At 32.8% G+C, this 25091-nt stretch overlaps 1 protein-coding gene across 6 annotated transcripts in view; it reads left to right on the forward strand.

Annotated features, from left to right (window-relative positions):
- ZNF280D (zinc finger protein 280D) overlaps positions 1-24710 on the forward strand; it is a 124987-nt gene extending 100277 nt beyond the window's left edge. For 4 of the 6 annotated variants that reach the window (XM_041738487.1, XM_041738477.1, XM_041738459.1 and 1 more), the window contains 2 exons: positions 18783-18838; positions 21718-24710. In XM_041738487.1, coding sequence (XP_041594421.1) covers positions 18783-18838; positions 21718-22339 — 678 coding nt within the window. In that variant the 3' untranslated portion in view covers positions 22340-24710. Of the gene's footprint in view, positions 1-8702; positions 11044-18782; positions 18839-21717 lie in introns of those variants that run through there. The other 2 variants (XR_005985249.1, XM_041738541.1) reach the window with 2 other exon arrangements.
- The last annotated feature ends 381 nt before the right edge of the window (positions 24711-25091 follow it).

Genomic DNA, 25091 nt, shown 5'->3' on the forward strand with positions numbered 1-25091 from the left:
GTTATTTTTAAAGAAGTTAAAAGTTTTAAAAAATAACTGTATTCATCTTTGTTTTACTATGTCCAGTGCTCTTCATTTCTTCATTAGCTCTCCATTTCTGTCTAGTATCACATTCCTTTTGCCTAAACAACTTCCTTTGATATGTTTTATGTTCCAGATCTACTGGTGATTAATTCTTGATGCCCTTTTCATTTAAAAATACCTTTGTTTTTCATTTTGAAAGATTTTTTTTTGGTGTATGTAGAATTCTGGGTTGACAGCTTTATTTTCTTTCAGCAGTTTAAAGAAGTCATTTTATTGTCTCTTGGTTTGCATATTTTCTGACAAAATGTCTTACTGTAATTTTGATCTCTGTTTCTTCTATATATGTGTGTGATTGATATATATATATGTATGTGTGTGTGTATATATATATATATATATATATATATATGTATTTATATACATATAGTGTCAAATTTTTTTGGTTGTCCTCAATATTTTATCTATATTTTTCATCAGTTTGAGCATGGAGTGTCGAAGTCTGATTTGTTAATCCATTTGTTTATATGTTTATCTATTTGTTTATTTGGGGTGTTTATCATGATTGGTGTTCTCTGAGCTGTCCTGTATCTTCTACTTTTGGGATTCCAATTTCCTAAATACTATACCATTTGATGTTAGTCCCCATTCTTAGATGCCCTGTTTTAGTCTCCACCCTACCACACATTCTTTTTTTGTTTTAGTTTGGGTAATTTCTATTTATTGACCTATTTATTTCCTATTTATTTCCATTTGTTTTCTCACTTGTGTCAGGTCTGCTGATGAGCCCATCAAAGGCATTTTTTGTACCTGTCATTGTGGGGTTTTTTTCCCCTAGCATTTGCTTTGATCATTGATTCTTATTGTTTATGACCCTCTGTTAAAATTCCCATTGTAGTCATGCATGTTGTCCTCCTATTTTCACCAAAGCATTTAACATATTAATAATAGTAATTTAAATTTTTCTGATAGTTCCAGTAGCGGGGTCATATCTGAGTCTGGTTCTCCTGACAGTCCATTCCCCCCCCCCCCTTGCTTTTTTGTGTATTGCATAATGTTTGGTTGAAAGCAAGAAATTATTTGTAGGACTGAGATAAATAATATTTATATCTGAAAATGGGCATACTGTTTCTTATGTTAGATCATTACTATGTGATTTGGTTTCACCTAGCAATGAGTTGATCTGAGTATCTGAATTTTGGCTCTTGTTGCTATGGTTACCCTCAGTGTACTACCAGGTTCAATTCCTATAGTATTTCTTTGTGCTGAGGGTGGGTTATGTTGCTGGAGGTTTTTTCCCTCAGTGTTCTTGTTTCACACTTAGTTTTATCTCTCCCTGTGAGACTGAGCCTTAGAGAGTATGTCTTTCTCTCTCTCTCTCTCTCTCTCTCTCTCTCTCTCTCTATATATATATATATATATATATATATATATATATATATATATACTCTTCCCTTTCTTCTAGCAGTACTGTTGTTGCTTGTTATTTGGTGTTTGATAGCCTGGAGGTGGGTGGTAGGGAATGGGGTGATGTTCTCTGTTCTGGTTTAGCCTCACTCTTAATCCAGCTCTGTGTTCTGGGTCTTGAGAGTAGGATTTTTTCTTCATGCCCTAGCCACAGTCAGTCACCATTCCCTGGGGGCAACAGGGTTTACTTCTCTTCTTTCCAAAAATGTAAAGGCATGAACAAAGAAAATTTATAAATCCATAATTTTATCACATCATCTATTGATTATTTTCTTATACGTTCATACTTGACTAGAATAAGTCATCAAACTCTTACTTTCCTCTGATTGCCCTGTTTCATCTGTGTCAAATGAAACCACCTTTCATACAAAAGCCGAATTTCTTGTTTATTTTTTGTTAAAAGAAAAAACATTACACTAAAAATTTAGTAAGCTACAAGCAGAGTTAAAGGAAGCTGTATTGACTGGAAGGCCACATAGAGCAATCTTGGTCCAGGTATTTCTTTCAAGAATATATGTGACATGGATAGTACTTCAAATAGATACAGGTATTTATTTTAGCTGCACCTCTGATATGGATACCACCTCAAGGATGGATAGCTTGAGTTAGTCTTCAAGATTTTGATCAGATACATTTGTTAGAATCAGTGTTATATATTTTCCTGGTCTCAGTCTTTTTCATTTCTATAGTTTTACATTTTCTCTTTGAAAATTAATTCCTTTCATATACTAGATTATAGTTGGAATTTGTATAATTTACTGGCTTCTGACATAGCCTCTGTTCTGCTACTGTGTATTCTATATAATACAACAGTCCATTGCTATTGTTCTCCAACTGTATATATATATATATCATGAATCATCCCCTCCAGTTTCAGGATTAGTGTACTTTCATTATAACATAGGTAGGGAGTAATAGAGAGGAGTCAGGTACAGATGCCTTTTTTTTTTCTTAAGTTTTAATTTAAATTCCACTTAGTTAACATATAGCGTAATATTAGTTTCAGGTGTACAAGATAGTGATTCAACACTTCCATACAACACCGGGTGCTCATCACAGCAAGTGCACTCCCTAATCCCCATCACCTGTTTTGCCCATCCCTCTACCCACCTCCCCTCTGGTAACCATCAGTTTGTTCTCTCTTATCAGGAATCTGTTTCTTGGTTTGCCTCCCCCTCTCTTTTTTTTTTTTTGTCTTTGGTCATTTCACCATATGAGTGAAATCATATGGTATTTGTCTTTCTTGGACTGACTTATTTTGCTTTCCTTATTTTGCTTAGCATAATACTCTCTAGTGCCATCCATGTTGTTGCAAATTGAAAGATTTCATCCTTTTTCATGGCTGAGTAATACTCCATTATATATGTTGTTTATGTATATAATCCTCTTCATCAGTCGATGACACTTGAGCTCTTGCCATTATTTGTCTACTATAGATAATGCTGCTATAAACATCAGTGTAAATGTATCTCTTTGAATTAGTATTTTGTATTCTTTGGATAGATACTAGTAGTGCAGTTGTTGGATGGTAGAGCAGTTCTGTTTTTAACTTTTTACTCCATACTGTTCTCCAGAGTGGCTGCACCAGTTTCTTTCCCACTAACAGTACAAGATTCCCCTTTCTCCACATCCTTGCCACACCTGTTGTTTCTTGTGTTGTTGATTTTAGCCATTCAGACAGATGTGAGGTGATAATTTCATGGTAGTTTTGATTTGTATTTCCCTGATGATAAGTGATGTTGAGCATCTTTTCATTTGTCTGCTGGCCATCTGTATGTCTTCTTTGGAAAAATGTCTTTTCATGTCTTCTGCCCATTTCTGAATTGGATTATTGATTTTTTGAGTGTTGAATTTTGTAAGTTCTTTATAAGTTTTGGATACTAATCTGTATCAGATATGTCATTTGCAAATATCTTCTTCCATTTCATAGGTTGCCTTTTAGTTTAGTTGATTGTTTTCCTTCGCTGTGCAGAAGTTTTTTATTTTGATGAAGTCCTAATAGTTTATTTTTGCTTTTGTTGCTGTGGCCAATGTCAAAGAGGTTCTCTAGGATTTTAATGGTTTCCTGTCTCACATGTAGGTCTTTCATCCATTTTGAGTTTATGTTTGTGTGTGATGTTAAGGTGTTCCAGTTTCATTCTTTTCCATCTTTCTGTCCAGCTTTCCCAACATGATTTGTTGAAGAGACTATCTTTTTACCAGTGGATATTCTTTCCTGCTTTGTTGAAGATTAATTGACCATATAGTTGTGGGTTTATTCCTCGGCTTTCTACTCTGTTCCATTGATCTGGTATCTGTTTTTGTGCCAGTACCACACTGTTTTGATAACTACAGCTTTGTAGTATAACTTGAAGTTCAGAAGTGTAATGCCTCCAGCTTTGTTTCTCTTTTTCAAAATTGCTTTGGCTCTTCAGTGTCTTTTGTGGTTCCATACAGATTTTAGGATTGTTTGTTCTAGTTCTGTGAAAAATGCTGTTGGTATTTGATAGGGATTGCATTAAATGTGGAGATTGCTTTGGGTAGTATAGACATTTTAAAACTATTTGTTTTTCTAATCCATGAACATGGCATGTCTTTCCATTTCTTTGTATCCTCTTTCAATTTCTTTCACTGGTGTTTTATAGTTTTCAGAGTGCAGATTTTTTACCTCTTGGTTAGGTTTATTCCTAGGTATGTTACTATTTTTGGTGCATTTGTAAATGGGATTGATTACTTGTTTTGTCATTGTTTCTGGAAATTTTCTCTGATCCTCTGTTCCCATTGCCCCTTTTGGTCTTTACTTTTCACTTAAAGAGTCCCCTTTATTATGTCTTGCAGGGCTGGATTAGTGGTCACAATTTCCTTTAGTCTTTGTCTTGGAATCCCTTTATCTTTCCTCCTATTTTGAATGATAGCCTTACTGGATAGAGTATTCTTGGCTGCAGATATTTTGCATTCAGCTCTTTGAGTATATCATGCCACTTCCTTCCGTCTTACCAAACTTCTGTTGAGAAATCTCCAGCCAGCCTTGTGGATCTTCCCCTTGTAAATTAAGGACTTCTTTTGTTGCTTTTACAATTTTTTTCTTTATTACCATATTATGCAAAGTTAGTTACAATAAGACTTGGTGTTGGCCTGCTTTTCTTTATTTTGATGGAGTTCTCTGTGCTTCCTACATGTGGATGTCTGTTTCCTTCCCCAGATTTAGAAGTTTTCAGCTATTATTTCCTCAAATAAAATTTCTGCCCCCTTTTTTCTCTCTCCTTCTTTTGGGGCTCCTATAATACTAATGTTATTATGATTTCATAATTACTCTATATGTTCCCTAAGTCTGCTCTCATTTCCTATAATTCTTCTTTCTCTCTTTCATTAAGCTTCATTATTTTCCATTTTTTCCCCTTCTTTGTCACTAATTCATCCCCCTACTTCTTTTAGCCTGCTGTTCCTTGCATCAAGCCTATTTCCAATCTCATTTATTGTCTTCATCTCTGATTGATTCTTTTGTAACTCTTTTATCTGTGTGGTAAGAGTCTCTCTGATGTCTTCTATTCTTTTCTCAAGCCCAGTGAGTATCCTAATGATTGTTGCTTTAAATTCTCTATCAGGCATGTTACTTACATCTTTTCACTTAGATCTTTGGCTGGGCCTTATCTTGTTCTTTGATTTGGGATAAATTCCTCTGTTTAAGCATTTATCGATTTTCCTGGTATGTAATTTTCTGTTGTTCGCAATCATAAAATTTTCATACAAATGTTTATGTACACCTATTTGATTGTTAAATACTATGTTTAACTGTATGTATTAATTAAAAATAAATATAGTGAAAATGTATACCAAAGATTTTTAAAAACAAATATGGTATAAGAAGTCAAGTAGTACATTGTTCAGAAGATGAAAAATACAAGTAAAAAATAATGAGAATTATAGGACACTATAACAAGTTAGGCTAGAAAACTTTTCCAGCTACTGAAAATTATGAAGTCTTTAACATTGACACTATTAGAATAGAATTACTAGGAAATTCAGAGTTAAAAACTTTTCTTTGCATTGTGAGGAAAAGATAAAGAAAATGGAAATGTTCTTAGTCTCAGAAGCTAGTGATTATAAGCATGAGCAAGAAAATAAGGTGTCTTTTGAAATAAGTTTAATTCTTCATTGTGGCCATCTATTTCTAATATAATAAAAATGTTCTTAATAGAGCATTGGCCTATCCAAGGACAAGATGCAGATTTTAGAGTATCTGTTTTACATGTGAGCAAAAATTTTCAAAAGATGGATCTTTTTTTAAAAAAAAAAAAAAAGGTCTCACATTGAGTTGGTCCATTGTGACTGGCTCATTTATTCCAAAGAATCCTTACTTTTGTTCCCTGTACATATACTTTTTAGCAATAATACAATATAATTAATTTTTTGCAGCTCAAAAAGTTCTTTCAAGGATTGGAAAAATTTGAAAAGAATTTGTAATTACAGAAATTCCTTATACCAGCTTAATGCTTTTTAAAATGGAAGTATTTGGGATCCCTGGGTGGCGCAGCGGTTTGGCGCCTGCCTTTGGCCCAGGGCACGATCCTGGACACCCAGGATCGAATCCCACATCAGGCTCCCGGTGCGCGGAGCCTGCTTCTCCCTCTGCCTGTGTCTCTGCCTCTCTCTCTCTTTATTTATTTATTTATGATAGCATAAATAAATAAATAAATAAATAAATAAATAAAGCAGTGCTCTTTAAAAAAAAAAAAAAAAAGGAATCCTTCATTGGCTTCCTTGCTTTGAAGATGCAAAACTACTTAATTAGATATTCCAGGGCCTGCACGAGAAGCAGTCAGATCAAAGGGGTATAAAAAAACCTCTTTGTTAATAATGGAAGGACTAATGCTTACTACCTAGGACATAGTAGACACTCAATAAATTCTTAAAAAAAATAAATAAATAAAATGGAAGTATTTTTAAACATATCTTCAAACTGATAGTTTAATAGATGATGCTTTACAGAATGTGATGAAATATGTATCAGTGATGTTAAATGTGTGCTTTATACAAAAATTATTTCTCTCTTAGAGGACCATGGGAAACTATTGTTTCTGCATTCACTTGAACTTATAGGAGCTTATAATCATACAGCTAGTCATTAAAAGGATTCTGTTTTGTCTAGTAAAGTTTAAAAAATGTGTGATTCTATTAGCAATCATGTTAAATCTGAAATACTATGGAGAATAAAAAAATACATGTTCTTATTCTTTGTAATATATTATCTGATATTATTTGTAATAAATGTATCTGATGATTAGGTATATTTACATTAAGAATGATATCATTGTAAGGGGAGAGTTTTATTTGACTTGATTGAAACAAAAGGAAGGAAAAACTGGACAATTTTATCTCAATAAAACAGTTTTTGTTTTAAAGAAAAAGTAGATATGGTCAAGCTTATGGAACTTAATAAGTTAGAAAAAGATTATTTAAAAATTGTCCTGGCCAGGGATATGATAATGGGGCAGATTTGGCAAATGTATACAAGGGCATATAAGCCAGTATTTCTCCCAAGAAACAATTATGCCAAATTTGTGCCTTGCTCAGCTCATAATTATAAAATACTTCATCTGTGAATTCAAATATGATTATCTTTTTTTTAATCTTTTTTAGTATTGTAGAAAGGATATGTATTTTGGGAGTGGGGTAATTCAAAAGCAGATGGAACATTCTTGTCTCTTCTAAAATTAAAATCACATAGATATAGGCATCAAGATTAAATGCACTTGATACACTTTGCATACAAATTAAAGATGTTTATATAATAAGAAAATATATATCAAAAGATATATCAAAATTATGTTGGACTCAAGAGCTTCTTGGTACAAATATATTAGATTTTTACACAAATTATCTGTACGGGATGATATCTTGAACAAAGTAGCAAGAATTAATAAAACTCTGCAATCAGAAAAATGACCACAAATAAAACTACATGCTTAATAAAAGGCCTGCCCCTTTGCTTACAACAAATGAAACTAATTTTAAAAGTGTGTTCAGTGAATATAAAACTTGAGCAAGAGAGGTAAATATTCACATGAATTTCAAAATTATATGAAAAGAAATTGGAAATGTATAAATCAATGAGTGAGAGTATTGATTTTTATAGGGAGCGTGCTTATTGAATAGACACTAAGATTATTAATGTGTTAGCTTCATATTTGAAATATATATATATGAAAAATTTAATGAAGTCTTCAGATTTTGAATTTTTAAACTGGAAAAAGTTATTTTCTATAAATTACATTGATTTACAAAAAGCAGCCACTGACTCCATTCTTAAATATCTTAATGAGCTAAGTTTTATAGAAATTTCATGAGAATAGCTTATCACAATATCAACAAATTGTAAAATTAAATTAAGAATTGCATTTAGCTAATCAATTAACAAAATGTTATCAGAACATTAAAACAATACTAGCCACAGTAACATCCTGTAAAAGATACTTCAGTAAGCTGAAGTTAGTTTTAAATTATTTAAAATTGTCGCTTGTCAAGAGAAATTGGTAAACATGACTATTTGCTTATTTGAAAACAAGATAGGAAAAGAAATACATTTGAAAGTATTGATACATGTGCTTCCCTTAAAGCCAGTAAAATGAAATAATAAATTCTGGTTTTGGTAGAAGTGTTTAAACTTCAATTACTTTTGTGAGTTCAATACACCTGCTTTTCAATTTTTCAATTAATATTTTGGGAAAAAATATTCTGAGCTACTGGGAAAATGACAGAGTAGAAAGCACCAGGATTCTATCTTCTCACCTAGACAAGTTACATTGGCAGTTACATCTCTCCCATGTAGCTATAGGCATACCTCACAGGTATTTGCAGGTTTGGGTCCAGATACTTCAACAAAGCAAATATTTCAATAAAGCAAGTCAGATGAACTTTTTGGTTTTCCAGTACATATAAAAGTTATGTTTACACTATACTACAGTCTATTAAGTATGCAATATCATTACATATAAAAGAACAATGTACATAACCTTTATTAAAAATTCTCTGTTATCAAAAAAATGCTGACTATTGTCAGAGCTTTTAGCAAGCAGTAATAGTTTTGCTGGTGAAAAGTCTTGCCTCCATGTTAATGGCTACTGGCTGACTAATAGAACTTTTTTCAGAATTGGAGTCAACCCTCTTAAACTCTGCCACTGCTTTATCAATGAAGTTTGTGTAATATTCTGAATCTTTTGTTGTCATTTCAACAGTCTTTACAGCATCTTCACCAGGAGTAGATTCCATCTCAAGAAACCACTTTTTTATTCATCCATAAGAAGCAACACCTCAACCATTAGTTTTATCATGAGACTGCAGCAATTCAGTCCCATCTTCAGGCTCTACTTCTAATTCTAGTTCTCTTGCTATTTCTACCACACCTGCAGTTCCTTCTTCCTCTGAAGTCTTGAACTCCTCAGTGACCTATAAGGGTTGGACTCAACTTCTTGCAAACTCCCATCCATGTTGATATTTTGAACCCTTCCCATGAATCATGGATTTTCTTAATGGCATCTGGAATGATGAATCCTTTCCAGAAGGTTTTTGGTTGACTTTACACAGATCCACCAGAAGAACCACTATGTATAAGCAGCTGTAATCATAAGAAATGTATTTCTGAAATAATAAGACTTGAAAGTTGAAATTATCCCTTGGTCCAGGGCTATAGGATGGATGCTGTGTGAGCAGGAATGAAAACATTGTTAATCTCACTGTATATCTCCATTAGAGCTCTTGGGTGACCAAGTGCATTGTCAGTGAACAGTAATATTTTGAGAGGAATCTTTTTTTTTCTGAGCAGTAGGTCTCAACAGTGGGCTCAAAACATTCAGTGAACTAAGTATTAAACATATATACTGTCATTCAGGCTTGGATGGCACCAAGGATGCCATAAATCTTCAATTTGTAAAATAAAAGGCAGTATTTGTGATGTGCAGTAAAATGGAATATTTCTGTATTTTGAAATTCTAGAGTCTGTTGAATGCCTGCAACTTCCAGGGGAAGACTTGGGCAGTATGTTGCAATCAGTATCAGTCAATTTAAGCATTCAGCACAGTAACAGCTACCCATCCCCTACCCTCAGCCACGTGACAGGCAGCTGTGCACACGTTCCTGGAGCAGCTTGCACACAGCTTATGGGACCAGACTGGCCAAAAATGGTACCACCTTCCAAATATTAAGGATCTGTGCTGTTGTCACTAATTGATGCTTCTCACTACAGCATTCCACAGAAGTGGGCACATTGTTGTTACAGCTCTCCTCATTGTTGCAATCCCTTCCCTTTATAATTGATGTGACTTCCAGGGGATTTAAAGGTACAGTGCCCTTTTTTTCCCCCTTAATTTTTTGCTTTTTCCCCTTTCAGAAGCCTGACATTAAAGACTAGGACATTCAGCAACAATCACATATATGGGTTAAGTTATGGGTTGTACTTGCCCAGAGAAAAGCTCAGAATAGACCTGAGAAAATCTTAGGTTTACATCTCATGTTTATCTCGGCAACAGAGGAAGCTTAGACAATCAATGAAACAAAAGTACCAAAAACATCAGACACTGGGTAGGGGTATAATCTGATTTGCAGAGATACTACATTATTAGTTTCAAATGCCCAGTTTCAATGGAAATATCACAAGACACACCAAAACAGTCAAGTGGCCCATTCAAAGGAAAAAAAAATATCAATAGAAACTGGTCCTGAAAAAGACCTAATGGCAGATATACTAGACAAAGACTTTAAAACAACTATTTTAAAGATGCCCAGTGAACAAAAGGAATATGTGGGGAAAGTCAAGAAAACAATATCATAATAAAATGGGAATATTAAAGAGAGAAAATCTGAAAAATAACCAAAAGGACATTCTGGGGCTGAAATGTACATTACCGGCAAATGAAAAATTCATTAGGATGACTCAAAGGAAAGTCTGAGCAGACAGAAGAAAAAAAATCAGCAAACTTGGAAGATAGGACAATGGAAAGTAGTGAGTCTGAGGAACAGAAAGGATTGAGGAAACCATGAACAGACCCTAAGGCAGTTGGAGCCAATCATTAAGCAGACCAACATACATATTATGGGAATCCCAGAGAATATTTGACAGAGACAAAGACAGACATAAAGAAATAATGACTGAAAACTTCCTAAATTTGATGAAACACATGGATGTAAACATCACGAAGCACAGTGAATTCCAAGTAAGAAATAAAAAAGACCCACTCTGAGACCCATTATAATCAAACTCCTGAGAGGGCAAAGAATCTTGAAAGTAGCAAGAGAGAAGCAAATCATCACATGAGGATGATTCTCAATAAGATTATCAACAGATTTCTCATCAGAATCTTTGGAGGCCAAAAGGCTGTGGACTAATATATTCAAAGTACTAAAAGAAAAAAATTCAGTAATTTTAGATCTGTTAAAACTATCCTTCAAAAGATATTCTGACATAAAACCTAAGAGAGTTTGTGACTACTAGGTCTGCCCTGCAAGAAATCCTCAAGGAGTCCTGTATGGTGAAATGAAAGGACAGTACACGGTAACTCCAAGATATATGGAGAAATAAAGGTAAGTACATGGGCAATTATAAAAATTAGTATTATTATAACAGTGCTTCATAACTAATTTTTATTTTCTACATGAATGAAGAGAGATTCGTTAAAAGAAAAAAATAGTGTAAAAGCTAGCATTACTATAACTTTGATTTCCAACTCCAAATCTTGTTTTCTACATAATTTAAGAAACTAATGCACTTAAAATAATTACCAGATTATGTCTGGCTACACAGTTTATAAAGATATAATTTTGTGACAACAGCCCTAAGGGGGGGTGGGGGTGGAGCTGCAGAGCAAAGTTTTTGTTATGTTACTGAAGTTAAGCTGGTATAAAATCAAATTAGAGGGTGACAGCCTTACAATGTTAGATGTAATTCCCATGGTAACTGCAGAAAAAAATAAGTATACACCAAGGAAGTGAGAAAAGAATTTAAACATTTCATCACAATCAACAAACAGTTTCCTCCACAGTTAGTGGAGGAAATGTGTGCCAAAAGTTATAAGGCGGGATCCCTGGGTGGCGCAGTGGTTTGGTGCTTGCCTTTGGCCCAGGGCGCGATCCTGGAGACCCGGGATCGAATCCCACATCAGGCTCCCGGTGCATGGAGCCTGCTTCTCCCTCTGCCTATGTCTCTGCCTCTCTCTCTCTCTCTCTGTGACTATCATAAATAAATAAAAATTAAAAAAAAAAAACAAAAAAACAAAAGTTATAAGGCATATAAAAAATAATACAATGATAGATATAAGTCCCTCCTTATCAATAACTAATTTAAATGTAAATGGATTAAACTCTCCAATTGTAAGACAGATGTTGGCAGAATGGATAAAGACACAGGATCCAACTGCAAGCAGTCTATGGGAGACTCGCTTGAGATCTAAAGAGATAAGTTAAAATGAAAGAATAAAAAAGATAATCCAGGCAAATAATAATCAAGAGAGAACATGGGTGTCTTTACTAATATCAGACAAAAATAGACTAAATGAAAAAAAGTTACTAGAAAGAAAGACATTATATATGCATATAAATTTCAATACAGCAGGAAGATATAACAATTATATGTTTATGTACCTATGACAAATCACCTAAATAAATGAGACAGAATTGAAGGGAAGAATTGACTGTTCTACAATACAAGTGTAGTCTTCAATACCCCACTTAAAATAATGGAGAGAACAATCAGATGTCAGTAAGGAACTAGCTTAATAAGCCAACTAGATTTAACAGACATTTAGAGCTAGATTTAGCTCTACCCAGAAACAACAATTAGTCAAGAAAAAGAAACAAAAGGCAACCAAATTGAAAAAAGAAAGTAAAATTATCCTGTTTATGTAGAAACTGAAGAAAATCTTATTAGAACTAATAAATGAATTCAGCAAAGTCGTAGGATACAAAGTCAATACACAAAAATCAGTTGCATTTCTGTATTCATGGAACAGTCTGAAAAGGAACTTATAAAAATAATTCTATTTATGATAGCATCAAAAAGAATGAAATAGGAATTAACCAGGGGAAAAAAGACTTGTAAAATAAGACTATATAATCTTACTGAAAGAAATTAAAACATAAATAAATGGAAACAGCCCATGTTCACAGATTGGAAGACTTAATATTTCTAAAATGCCCATACCACCCAAATGAATCTACAGATTTATTGCAATCCATACAAAAATCCTAAAGAATTTTTTTTTACTTTTGTAAAAATAGAAAATCCCATCCTAAAATTTATATAGAATCTCAAGGAGCCTCAAGTAGCTAAAACAATTTTGAAAAAGAAAAGCAAAACTGGAGGAGTCACACTGATTTAGAACTTACTGCAGAGCTACAGAAATCAAAACAATGTAGTATTGGCATAAAGACAGACACATAGACTAGTGGAATAGAATTAAAGAGTCTAGAAATAAAGACTCAAATATAGGGTGAAATGATTTTTGACAAGATGACTAAGACCAATGAGGAAAGGACAGTCTTTTCAATAAGCAGTGCTGGGAAAACTGGATATCCACATGGAAAAGAATGAAGTTGGACCCTTACCTAATACTGCATACAAACATAAACTAAAATTGGGTCAAATACCGTAATGTAAGATTAAAAACAATAACATTCTTAGAAAAAAGCAAGATAGACACTTCATGGACATTGGACAATGATTTCTTGGTTATCACACCAAAGGCATGTTAAGGGGAAAAAAAAAAGACTAATTAGACTCATGAAAATTTTTAAATTTCGTACATCAGATACACTATCCACAGAATAAAAAGATAACCTACAAAAGGAAGAAAATATTTGCAAATCATATATCTGATAAGGGGTTAATATCCAGAATATTTAAAGGACTCTTAAAACTCAATAACAAAAAATAACTCAATTAAAAAATGGGTAAAGGACTTGAACAAAGTTTTCTCCAAAGAAGATACATACATAGCCAATAAGATGAAAAGATATGCAATAATACTAATTATTAAAGAAATGCAAATAAAAACTACAATGAAATACCTCCTCATACCTGTTAGGATGCTACTATTTAAAGAAAAAAAAAAAAACAGAAGACAAGTGTTGACAAGGATGTAGAGAAGTCGGAACCCTTGTGTGCTGTTAGTGGGAATGTAGAATGATACAACCACTGTGGAAAACACTTTGGGGCTCTTCAAAAGAAAAAATACATATGATTCAGCAATTCTACTTCTCAGTATTCCCAAAAGAATTGAAAACAGAGAGTAAAGGAGATATTTGTACACTCATTTTCATAGTGGCATTATTCGCAATAGCTAAGATACAGAAGTAAACCAAGTATCCATCTATAGATGAATGAATAGGCAAAATGTGATTTAAACATACGATGGAATCATTCAGCTGTGAAAAGGAAGGAAATTTTGCAGTATGCTACAACATGGATAAGCCTTAAATGCATTATGCTAAATTAATCAGTCACAGAAAGACCTACAGTATGATTCCCCTTATGAGGTACTTAGTATAGTCAGAATCATAAAGACAGAGTATAGTGGTGATGGTCAGGGACTGAGGGGAAGAGGAGAATATGGAGTTAATTGTTTAATGAGTAGAGAATTTTAGTTTTACAAGATGAAAGAAGTTATGGGGATGGATGGTGGTGATGGTCACACAACAATGTGAATGTATTCAGGACCACTAAACTGTACGCTTAAAAGTGGTTATGATGGTAAATTTTATGTGTATTTTACCACAATAAAGACAAAAATGTGTGTATAAGGATATGTATTTTTCCTTCTATCTCAGGTTCCAGTGGGCTTGGCATAACACTGACGTCAGCATAGTTACATCACAATTTTTGAGACTTTTTTATGTATTGAGCCAGGAAGTACTACTATGATTTTTTTTCCTTTATCTTAATTTTGTAGAGTTAAACAATATATATCTTTACTCATTTGTTTAGTTTTCTACATGCCTAATGCTGTTTTTTTTTAATGTTGCAATTATTTTTGTCTAATATTTGGAAGTATTTTTTCCAAATGTTCACACACATCAAAAGAAATTGTTGGAGACAATTTCTGATATCTCCTCTCAGATCTCCTTCAGTTTAAACTAGTTGACCTCTAAGCCTGGTGCATAGATTTTCCTTTGCTACTTAATTGTATTGGATATTCTATTTTCTGAACTAGGAGTTCCTTTTTTCTTGGTTTACTTCCTATTTTGATAAAACATGTTCTCTAACAACTTTTGTCATTCATTGCGTATTTTAAACTGTATTTACATAAATAATAGTTTGGTTAAAGTACATGGAAATCATTTTTCCTGTGCAGTTTTACAAGTATTATTTTTGATAAATCTGATGCCATTCTTGCTCCAGTTTCTTTTCATTTTGGTACTTTTGTTCTTTCTGGCAACTTTAATGATTATCTCTATTTCTGGTGTTTTGAAATTTCGTGATATGTTCTCCAGTCATCCTTTTTTCTTTCATTATGGTAGGCGTTTAATAAGCTTTTGTAATTTGAATGTTTGGGGAAGTTTTCTTGTATTAGTTCTTTGGTAAATTTTCGCTTTTCTTTGTTCATTCTCTCTCTCTCTCTCTCTCTCTCTCTCTCTCTCTCAACTCATTGATGTGACACTATTTCTTGCATTCACTCCTTTAATTGTATGGTATTTTCTTTCTTGCCTTCCAACTTTTTGTCTTTTTCATTCAATCTTTTTAAAAAGATTTTCTAAACTTATTTGTCATATATTTAATTTTGAAGAGCTCTTTAGTATTTTTATTCTTCAATTGCTGTCTTCATAATTTTTGTTCTTGTTTAGTGGATGTAATAACATACTTCTTTGGGAATATTAAGTGTATATTTTCTTTCCTCTTGTTTCCCAGCAATGCCTCTGATATCTATCTCCTAGCTCCTTTTTTAAAATTCCCTTTCTATTTATTTTATTATTTCTGATGTTAAAAGATGTCTTCAGAGGCGCCTTGGTAGCTCAGTTGGTTAAGTGTCTGACTCTTGGTTTCAGCTCAGGTCATGATATCATGGTTGTGAGATTAAGCTCCAAGTCACGCTCTGTGTTTAGCACAGAGTCTGCTTCAGATTCTCTCTCCCTCTCCCTCCAGTTCTCTCTCTCTCTCTCTCTCTCAAATAAATAATAAAATCTTTTTTAAAAAATTAAAAAATAAAGGATGTCTTCAATGGTATGGTGATCTTTGGCTGCTGATACACTAAAGAGTGAATACAGAGTTCATTGAAAGCTTGTTGAATGGGAACAAGGTTGCCTTATATAGTCATACAAGTTGTACACTGCAGAAATCCAAAGGATACTATTTACATATACTCTCAAAAAGTATTAGATTTACCATATTAGAAATTAAAAATGAGATCTAAAAACTATTGTAACTTAAAAATCAAACTAATAAACCTCCTATATAGTTCCATAAATAACATTTTTCTGAAAAAGAACTATTTACTATAACTATAAACACAAGAAATTTAGTTAGAAGACTGGTATTGTTTTATCCTTTAACATATCTTTGTAATGTCTAAGTAGAAGAAAACTGGATTCTCATGTTTCAGCATTCAGTCTATCATGATATGTTATTGTGGTTGAAATATATGAAGAATATCCAGCCTTACCTAGCACTTTTCAAATAATTGTGATTTTTTTGATACTACATCAAAAATAGACAAGTGGAAGTTTTCTTAAAGGCTTTTTGCAATGTAGAATCTTATTCCATATCAAAGTTATTATGCTTTGATACATTAAAATCTATTGATCTGTCTTACACTTTGATTGGACCTTTTATTCATGCATGATTTTGTAACATCATAGATTAGTCATTTGAAAAATATTAGTTCACTGAGTTACATAGATCATGCAAGTGTTGACATGTTTATGTATAACATCAAGTCATTCATTAATATTAGCATTAATCTAATCAATGATGAATACAAGTTTTCCTAAAATTTAATATTTGAATTTTATTGCTGGCAATAATCACTGTCAGTTATCTTTGATGTGATAGGCTCATTTTGTCAATTTTCAAGAAAACGTCTCCTAAATAACCAAGTCTAAATATTCATAGTTTGACAGTCATCCTTTAAAATAAAAATGATGTTCTGTGAAAAATTTTTGCCAAAGTTCAGCTTACAACTCCATCATAGACCCAAGTATTTCAGTACACAACAGCAGTGCTTTATGCATACTTCCTATTTTATCACACAGAATATTCAAAAGACATGAACTCAAAGATTGATATTTAATAAAGTGAATTTTACTGCTGGTGTTTGCCAGTAAAAACTACAGTCATTACTAGAATAGTTTTGGTTCAATGCCACTTCCTTGATTCATGTTAAGATGCCAGCATGTTTGTTCACTACTGCTTTTGTACCAAGAATTCTAACTTCACCTGCCTCCTGAAAGTGTCTTGGAGGTCCGAGGTGTCTGCGCAACACACTTGGAGAATTGCTGACATGGATTAAAATGTGAAGGTTAGTTAATCCTCCTGGATTCATGCTCTGTACAATCTGCACAGTCTGTATGGGGATTGTTTAGACTTCATCATAGGAAATCAGATGCTGAGCTGACTGATTCTTTGGTGAGGAAGATGCTTTCAAAGTCATTATGGGAAACCTTATCTGTCTTGAGGCTGATAATTTTCTCCAAAGAAGAATCTTCTAGATTCCAGCTGTTGGTGGTAGAGTGAAGACTGATTGCTCTAGCTGCTGGCATTCTAGGAGCCAGGCAGGAAGAACTGTGGGGACCTTTATTCAGTTTATGGACTTTGACTAATTTTTTCTGTTTTCTCCCAGTTCCTCATGGCTGCCCTTTGCCATTCCTGGTGTTCATAAGTCTAAATTGTCTCTAGGTCAGAAAGTTAACTTTTAGCCTTTATGGTACAGGAAATGATAAGTATCTGTTGTGAGTTAGGGAAAGAGCAGTTAGAGATCTCAGCAGTCCTTGTGCTTTATTTTTATATATGTACTGGATCTTGTACTGAATTCCTCCAAATACCAGATTGCTTCAGTTCTCTGGGCAAATTGATGCCTTTCTTCTTGCACTCCCCTGCTCAGATAATTTAATTATAACTTCTTGCATGCTGCAAAGTCAACTTCTCCAGCCACTTTCCATCTAAAAATTTGTTGACATCTCATTGACAATCATTATGCTTTGGTGGGTTTTTTTTTTTTTTTGGTCTTTATGAATGAAAATGTTTTATGTCTGCCTCATTTTAGCAGGGTTTTAGGAGAGCAAAAAACCACAAATGTATGTGATCAGTATACTATTATCAATTTCACAGGCCTCAATCACTATGGTTAAGTGCTAGACCTAGATTTGAGTCTTCACCACTTATTGTGATTATTGCCGGTGATTCTCTACTTAACCTACATAGTTATATTTCTTATTATAAAAATGGAGTTAAAAAATGGAGTTGAGAATGTCTATGAGTATTAAATGAGACAGTGTAAAGCTCTTAACATACTATCTCATGCACCGTATGTGCTTAATAATTGATAATTGTTATAAAGTATTAAGCTGGCTTCTGGCTTACTAAAGTTTTACTATATTCTTTTCTTCCTATAAAACATTTCAAGTGGGATCCCTGGGTGGCGCAGCGGTTTGGCGCCTGCCTTTGACCCGGGATCGAATCCCACATCAGGCTCCCGGTGCATAGAGCCTGCTTCTCCCTCTGCCTGTGTCTCTGCCTCTCTCTCTCTCTCTGTGACTATCATAAATAAATAAAAAATTTAAAAAAAATTTTAAAACATTTCAAGTAAGCAAAATATTTAATTTGTCTATCAACCCATACTACTTGGTTTGACAATGGAAGGGTTAACATCACTCCAAATATGAAATTGTAATTTCAGATATGTTTCATGTGTTTATATTTAATATGTTTGTATAAAATATTTTGAATACAACTTGTTACTCAAATTCAAATTGTGTTTTACTGGTTTTCTATTCAAGTAATTGTCATTATAGTGCATATTTTACACAGAGTCTAAGAAAAGCAGGTATTATTATAACTGGATAACTGCTTTATGATCTTGATTCAGAAACTTCTGGTATACTGAAATTCTTAAAGGTATTTTTTAAAGATTTTTTTAAATTCTGCTTTTGATATAAAAAAATTATTATAAAAAAAAATTATTATAGTATGTACCTCAGATTAATAAATTGTTTTTCTATTTCTTTGCTATATTAGGTTGCATATTTAAGTTCCTTTAATCCAGAAAGTTTAGTATAATTAAAGTAGTTTAAGCTTAACCATGAATATAAAAGAAACATATTCTTAATCATTTCAGGAAATTGCAAGACCTAATATGGCTGAAGGAGAAAAAGAAACATCAAATTCTGAAAGGTAAATATAAGGAAAAATTGAATCTCTTGAAATTGAAGTATATAAAAAGATAATACTTGACCTACATTATTTTGGTTAATTGAGATTTTATTTTGTTATTTTAGATTTAGTTAAAATAAAAATTTGAAATTTTCATACAATAAAAACATACTGAAGATCCTTAGTTTTGAAATCTTTTAAACATCGTTTAAACATCTAATTGTTGGCTCAGCAGTTAAGCGTCTGCCTTCAGCTCAGGGTGTGATCCTCAAGTCCCGGATTGAGTCCCACGTCGGGCTTCCTGCATGGAGCCTGTTCTCCCTCTGCCTATGCCTCTCCCTCTGTATCTCTCTATTCTCTCATGAATAAATAAATAAAATCTTTTTTTAAATAAGTAAATAAACATCTTATAGTTGTTAAATTTTTAAAAAGTACTTACTAGTAAATACAATGTTAACAGATTTTAATTGCCCTTATTAAACAGTTACAGAATCCTACAAGTTACAAGATGGGGACAATTTTTACAAACAGATAATCTTAAAATCTTTTTTCCTAAAGTATTTTCAAAAGCTATAAAGCTCATTCTGTGGTGGGACCTTAACATAAAAGTTTCAAACTTCAGGTATTGGCTTTAAAAAATTTAATGCTCTGATCAACACTAAAAACCACAAGACATTTTTTCTTTCAAGATTTTATTTAAATTCAAGTTTTTTAACATGTAGTATAGTATTAGTTTCAGGGGTAGAACTTAGTGATTCATCACTTGCATATAACACCTAGTACTCATCCTTTCAAGTGCCCTCCTTAATGCCCATCACCCATTTATGCCATTTCTCCATCAACCCTGTTTTTTTCCCTATAGTTAAGAGTTTTGTATGGTTTGCCTCCCTCTCTATTTTTATCTTATTTTAGAAAATTTCTTAGCAAAAGAAAATCTAACATTCATATTAGAACTTAATTTTTATAGATAAAGATAATTTTGTCTTTTAAATTAAGTAATTTCCTCATATCTGTCTTTATGCTGTGTATTTTACAGCTATACAGCATAAGGTGTAGGGTGCTTGTTAAGCAAATGAGATTAATTAATCTATTTCCCCTGAAAAGAAAATTATGGAATAATGCCTTGTGAAGATGTCTCTTAGACTTTACTAGAAAAATGATCTAGCCCTTTCTTCACCTAGAATTTGGGGGCAGAGGGAGTGGTTAACAAAAATTCAGCAAAGGAATTAGAAAAAGCAGACTAATCACCCCTCTATAATTTAAATTTTTCTATAAATTGTAGTTAGTCCAATAAAATCTGAACAAAAATAATAATTATGTAAATTTAAATGAGGAAAATGTTGTAATTGTTTGCAGATGGTGTAACTGACCTATAAGATCCAAGAAAATGAGCTAAGAATGAAATTAATGAGAGTATTAATTAAGGTAGGTTGCTACAAAAATCTGAATCTTTCAGTATACCAATAACATATGATTATAAAATACAATGGACAAAAGAGTTAATTCACAATAACAACAAAAAAGAGAAATGTGCAGGATCCAAATGAAGAAAAATGAAAACTTACTGTGACAGGAAATAACTAATGTGTGATAAGACATTTCCAAATTAATTTATAAGTTTAATAATGAATATTTAGTTAAAATATCCTAATGGGATTTGGTTTGGAAACCAACGATGTTTAAAAGAAGATTTATATTTTTCTATTTACTACCCTGATGTATTTACTTGAGAGAGAGCAACTACAAGTTGGAGGGGTAGTGGAAGAGGGAGAAGCAGACTCCACACTGAGCAGAGAGCACAACATGGGGCTCAATCTCAGGACCCCAGGATCATGACCTGAGCCCTAGGTAGATGTTTAACTAACTGAGCCACCCAGGCACCCCTCTGTATTTGCTATTTAAACATTGTTTTTATGAACATCCTTGTGCAAATGTCTTTTACATTTTTAAACTATTAAACTTAGAAAAGTAGTGGAAAGTAAGTGATTTGCTCTATTAAATAATAAAGTACATTGTTAGTCTATAATTGGTAAGACTAGGTGGTATTGGCCCAAGAATAATCGAAAGACAGATTAGAACAAAATAAGTAGCAGACTTATTTAACTTATATAAATATAAATTAATAAATAATAAATGACCATTTGGTAACATTGCTTTGATATTTTGTTAATTCATTCAGAAAAAGTCCAAATTCCAGGCTGGATTAGTAGAAGAAATAAGATACCTGTAATCACTAAACTTATTTTTAGTGATCTAAGTATTATAACAGATAAGGAGCTGGAGACCCTCTTTAATATACTGTTTCTAATCTTTTATGCTTCTGTTAACGTGCCAGGGTAAGAGTGAACACGTAGACACACTCATATACACATAAACATTTATGTTTACAAACACATATATTTCTGTATGTATGAATATTGTATATTTACATATTTTAGGCATGTTTTTGTTTTTTAAGTTAGAATGTTAAAAATTAGAGAAATGTTTATGAATGCTTACTTGATTTTGCATAGGGAGGGACATTCTAGGAGGATATATAATCATTTTAAAAAGTTTTTTCCAAATATATTTATTTCTTATTTAAAGTAATCATACAAATTAATAAGAATGCATAGATTTTAAAGACAGGCAAGGGTGTGAACAGATAAAAGTAATGATTACCAGGACTAAAACCAGTTTTGATAGATTACCCAGGTCTCTTTTTAAGATGTGCCTCTGGAGTTTCTCACTCTCTTGCCTAAGAAAATGGCCACTCCTAAACTGTAACATGACAAGGACTTGGGACCTGGATTATTTTCTTCCTTTTTTGGTGATTTTTTTAAGAGCATGTCTTTATTTTGATAGCATTCAAATACATTGTGTTATGAAGGAATAGTTAATAAATGGTTTTATTTTTTCAGTAAACAAGATAAAGCTTCAGAGGAAGAAAAAAATGGATGTGATACAAATTCATTTGAAGGCTCATTAGCAACAAAAAGTGAAGAAAGCATAACAGTTTCAAATAAGGAAAATGATACCTGTCTTGAAGACCAGAAAACTGGGTTAAAGAATATCTTCAGTCATGATTCAGATATTGATGCAGATAAAGTAGAAAAGGAAAAACAAATAGAGCACATTTATCAGAAAACAGAGTTGAAGATGTGTCAGAGTTCAGGGAACATAATTTCATGTGATCAGATTGAAGATTCCAACTCCAGTGAAACTAGGTTTTCTTCAAAGAATATTAAGGATTTGCGGTTAACATCTGCTGATGTTAGCATTGATCAGTTTTTGAGAAAAAGAGATGAACCTGAATCTGTTAGTTCTGATGTTAGTGAGCAAGGCAGTATTCATTTAGAACCTTTGACTCCATCAGAGGTACTTGAGTACGAAGCCACAGAAATTCTTCAGAAAGGTAGTGGTGATCCTTCAGCCAAGACTGACGAAGTAGTGTCTGATCAAACTGACAGTGTTCCCGGAGAAAATAGCCCTAGCACAACAGAGACAACAGTAGACCTGGCAGATGAAAAAGAAAGAAGTTGAAATTTATTAGTCATTCTAAGTTTAATGTACCAACGGTAAGAACATTTGGAGCAGTGCTATCAGATGAGCTCAGTGGTGCTGTTACATAAGAGTTCAGAAAGAGAAAAATGCAAAGGAAGTCATTCATACACACTTTACCTGTATGTTCAACCCAGGTTATTAAATCAGTTCACTGATAATAGCTTGATCTGTATGGATTTCCAAGAAGCTTTTAAAACATAATAGGATTTTAATGGAAGTTAAGTTTGCAAAAGAGAAGTCTTAATTTAACAGTTTGTGAGGAGAACTTGGTGGCTAGTATGAATTGATTATTAGAATATTAATTATAATAATAAAGCTTTTGAAACTTCCATCAGTCCTAAGCTAAAAGTTCTTATTACCTATCTAAACTTTTCAGTTAATTTAAAGGAAAAGATCTGGAAACCACATGCCTTTTGGGGATAATTGATTTAAAATAATGGCTGATAGGCATTGTTAATGAAGGCTTCATTTTGAGTATGATGCTGGTAAATGGAGCATGCTTAGAGTGCTAAATTAATTGATCCAATGAGCATTTGGATGAACATAAAATTAATTTTGGATTTAATATAACATTCCAGACTGTCAGAAGCATGTAAACAGAATATTTCAATCTGTGTACCTCCGTACAAGTGTTAGCCTGCCAGGCTGTAAGCTTACCTTAATTAAACTTTCAGTGAAAGTGAAATAATTAAAATATAAATTTATATTTGTGCTTTTTGTCAGTGTGTAAGCTGTGCAGAAATCCTTGATGTGCTAGTTGTATAAAATAGAAACCCATTGTTGAAACCCCTATAGCTATTATGTTTTTAATATTGTTTTAATGATCTTTAGAAATAGACCCATAAAAATGGTCTGGAAACCAAACCAAAGTATGGTATAATGTAGATATTGTAAAGCAGTAAACTGAAAACATGTCCTGGCTCATGCCATGTTTAAGTGACTTTTTCTTTAATTGTATAATAGAAACTTCAAATGGGACCTTTTAAAGCAGTGATGTAAAAAATTGGTTTGGGATATTTAGCCTAATTTATCCATATCCTATTTTATCCATAAAATGGCTGCTAAATTGATTTTTCAGTTGTTTTTTATCATCTAGAAAATAATAGATATAGAAATAAATAATATGAATAACGGTAGTTTGCTTTAAAGTACTAAAAAATTTATTTAAAATGCTACATTTTTACTTCCTAAATGTGCTTTGAATTCTTAAATTTTGTTTCACTGAATGTTAAATGTTTTAAATGGCTATTAAAATTCTGCTGTATATAGTAGTTTTTGAGTAAATATTTGCAATAAAAATCTGTCCCTGAATAATTTTATTTTTCAGAAAGCTACTTGAGTCGAATTACCTTTGGCGCCTTTAGAAATTGTGTATTTGTTCAAGGAAATTTCATGTTAAAGTTAGCGGTAGGATTTCATTCTGTATTCTTTAATTGATGCATGATTTATTTTAAGTTAGGACTTAAAGTATGGGATAAAATACTGTTAATATTTGCAGAGAATAGATTTGCTTTAAAAATTCTTTTACTTCAAGAGAAATAGAATTTACTATTATAGTTTTCTATCTGCTCAGCAAATTAAAGAGGCTAAATAGGCAAAATATATTATTGACTGACTTTCTTAAAAAGCTGTTTTTGGAGGTCAAATATTTTCATCTTTCCTGCTACTAAGAAAAGATAGGGAGAGGGACTTTAGTTGTTACACTTCACCTTGCTGAAACATAAATCTATAGCAGACAAGATTTTTGGAATAATGTAAATCTTAGGAAGAGTAAAGAGAAGAAAGTCTATAAAAACCATTTTCTGAATCCTATTTAATTAGTTACCACACCTATCACCGAATGCTACAAAACCCTAGATCACTGTGCCAAGATAAGTCTCTAAATGACACTGTTATCCCTTTGAGCTTTGGGTAGTTCCTTCTGCTGTGGCTATATACCTTTAGAGTCATGGTATTCAAAGTAGCTAATCAATGAGCTGTTTATACCTATCCAGTATGAGAAAAGGAACCTGAACCAAACTGTAAGTCCTTCACTGAGAAAGCCTGGCAATGAAAACAAGAGTGTAGTTGAAATAATCATTGTACTTGGTAACATAATTGGTTTATATTCTCACACCATCTCATCTCATTCCGTTCAGTAGCAAAAAAGTTCAGATGTGTAAACCAAAACTTTGAGTAGCAGTGCTTTAGAACAGTGGTCAGCAAACTTTCTGTGTAGGGCCAGATAGTAAATAATTGTGGGCCATGTGGTCACAATTATCCAACTTGTCCTTGTAGCTTGAAAACAGCTGTAGATGCAATGTAAATGATAGCCTGTTTGTGTTCCAATAAAACTTTATTTACAAAACAAGAATGTTTGGCCCATGGATTGTGGTTTGCCTGTGCCTGCTTTAGGGTGCTTAGACTACCTTAATATGACAGTGAGAGCCAGTGATGCACTCTAGTGACTGTTTGCCTCAGAACTACCACCAAGGTGCCTTGGTGTATCATGGTTCCTTCTCTGTTACCTAACAATAAAATTATGATTTATTCTAAGTGTAGTTCAACGACACTAAGAAGCATTATATTCATTTTGTGGGATTTACTTTTATTTCATATTGAAAATCTGATTGCCATCTTTATTTGTATTATTTTTTCTCCTTTTTGCGTCTCTCCAATGTTTTAGGGAGGAAATTGGAATGTTTTTCATCCAATAAAATGTTTAAGAACATTCTAAACATTTTAAAAAGGA

This window comes from Vulpes lagopus, chromosome 2 (assembly GCF_018345385.1).
Source record: "Vulpes lagopus strain Blue_001 chromosome 2, ASM1834538v1, whole genome shotgun sequence".
Lineage (NCBI taxonomy): Eukaryota > Metazoa > Chordata > Mammalia > Carnivora > Canidae > Vulpes > Vulpes lagopus.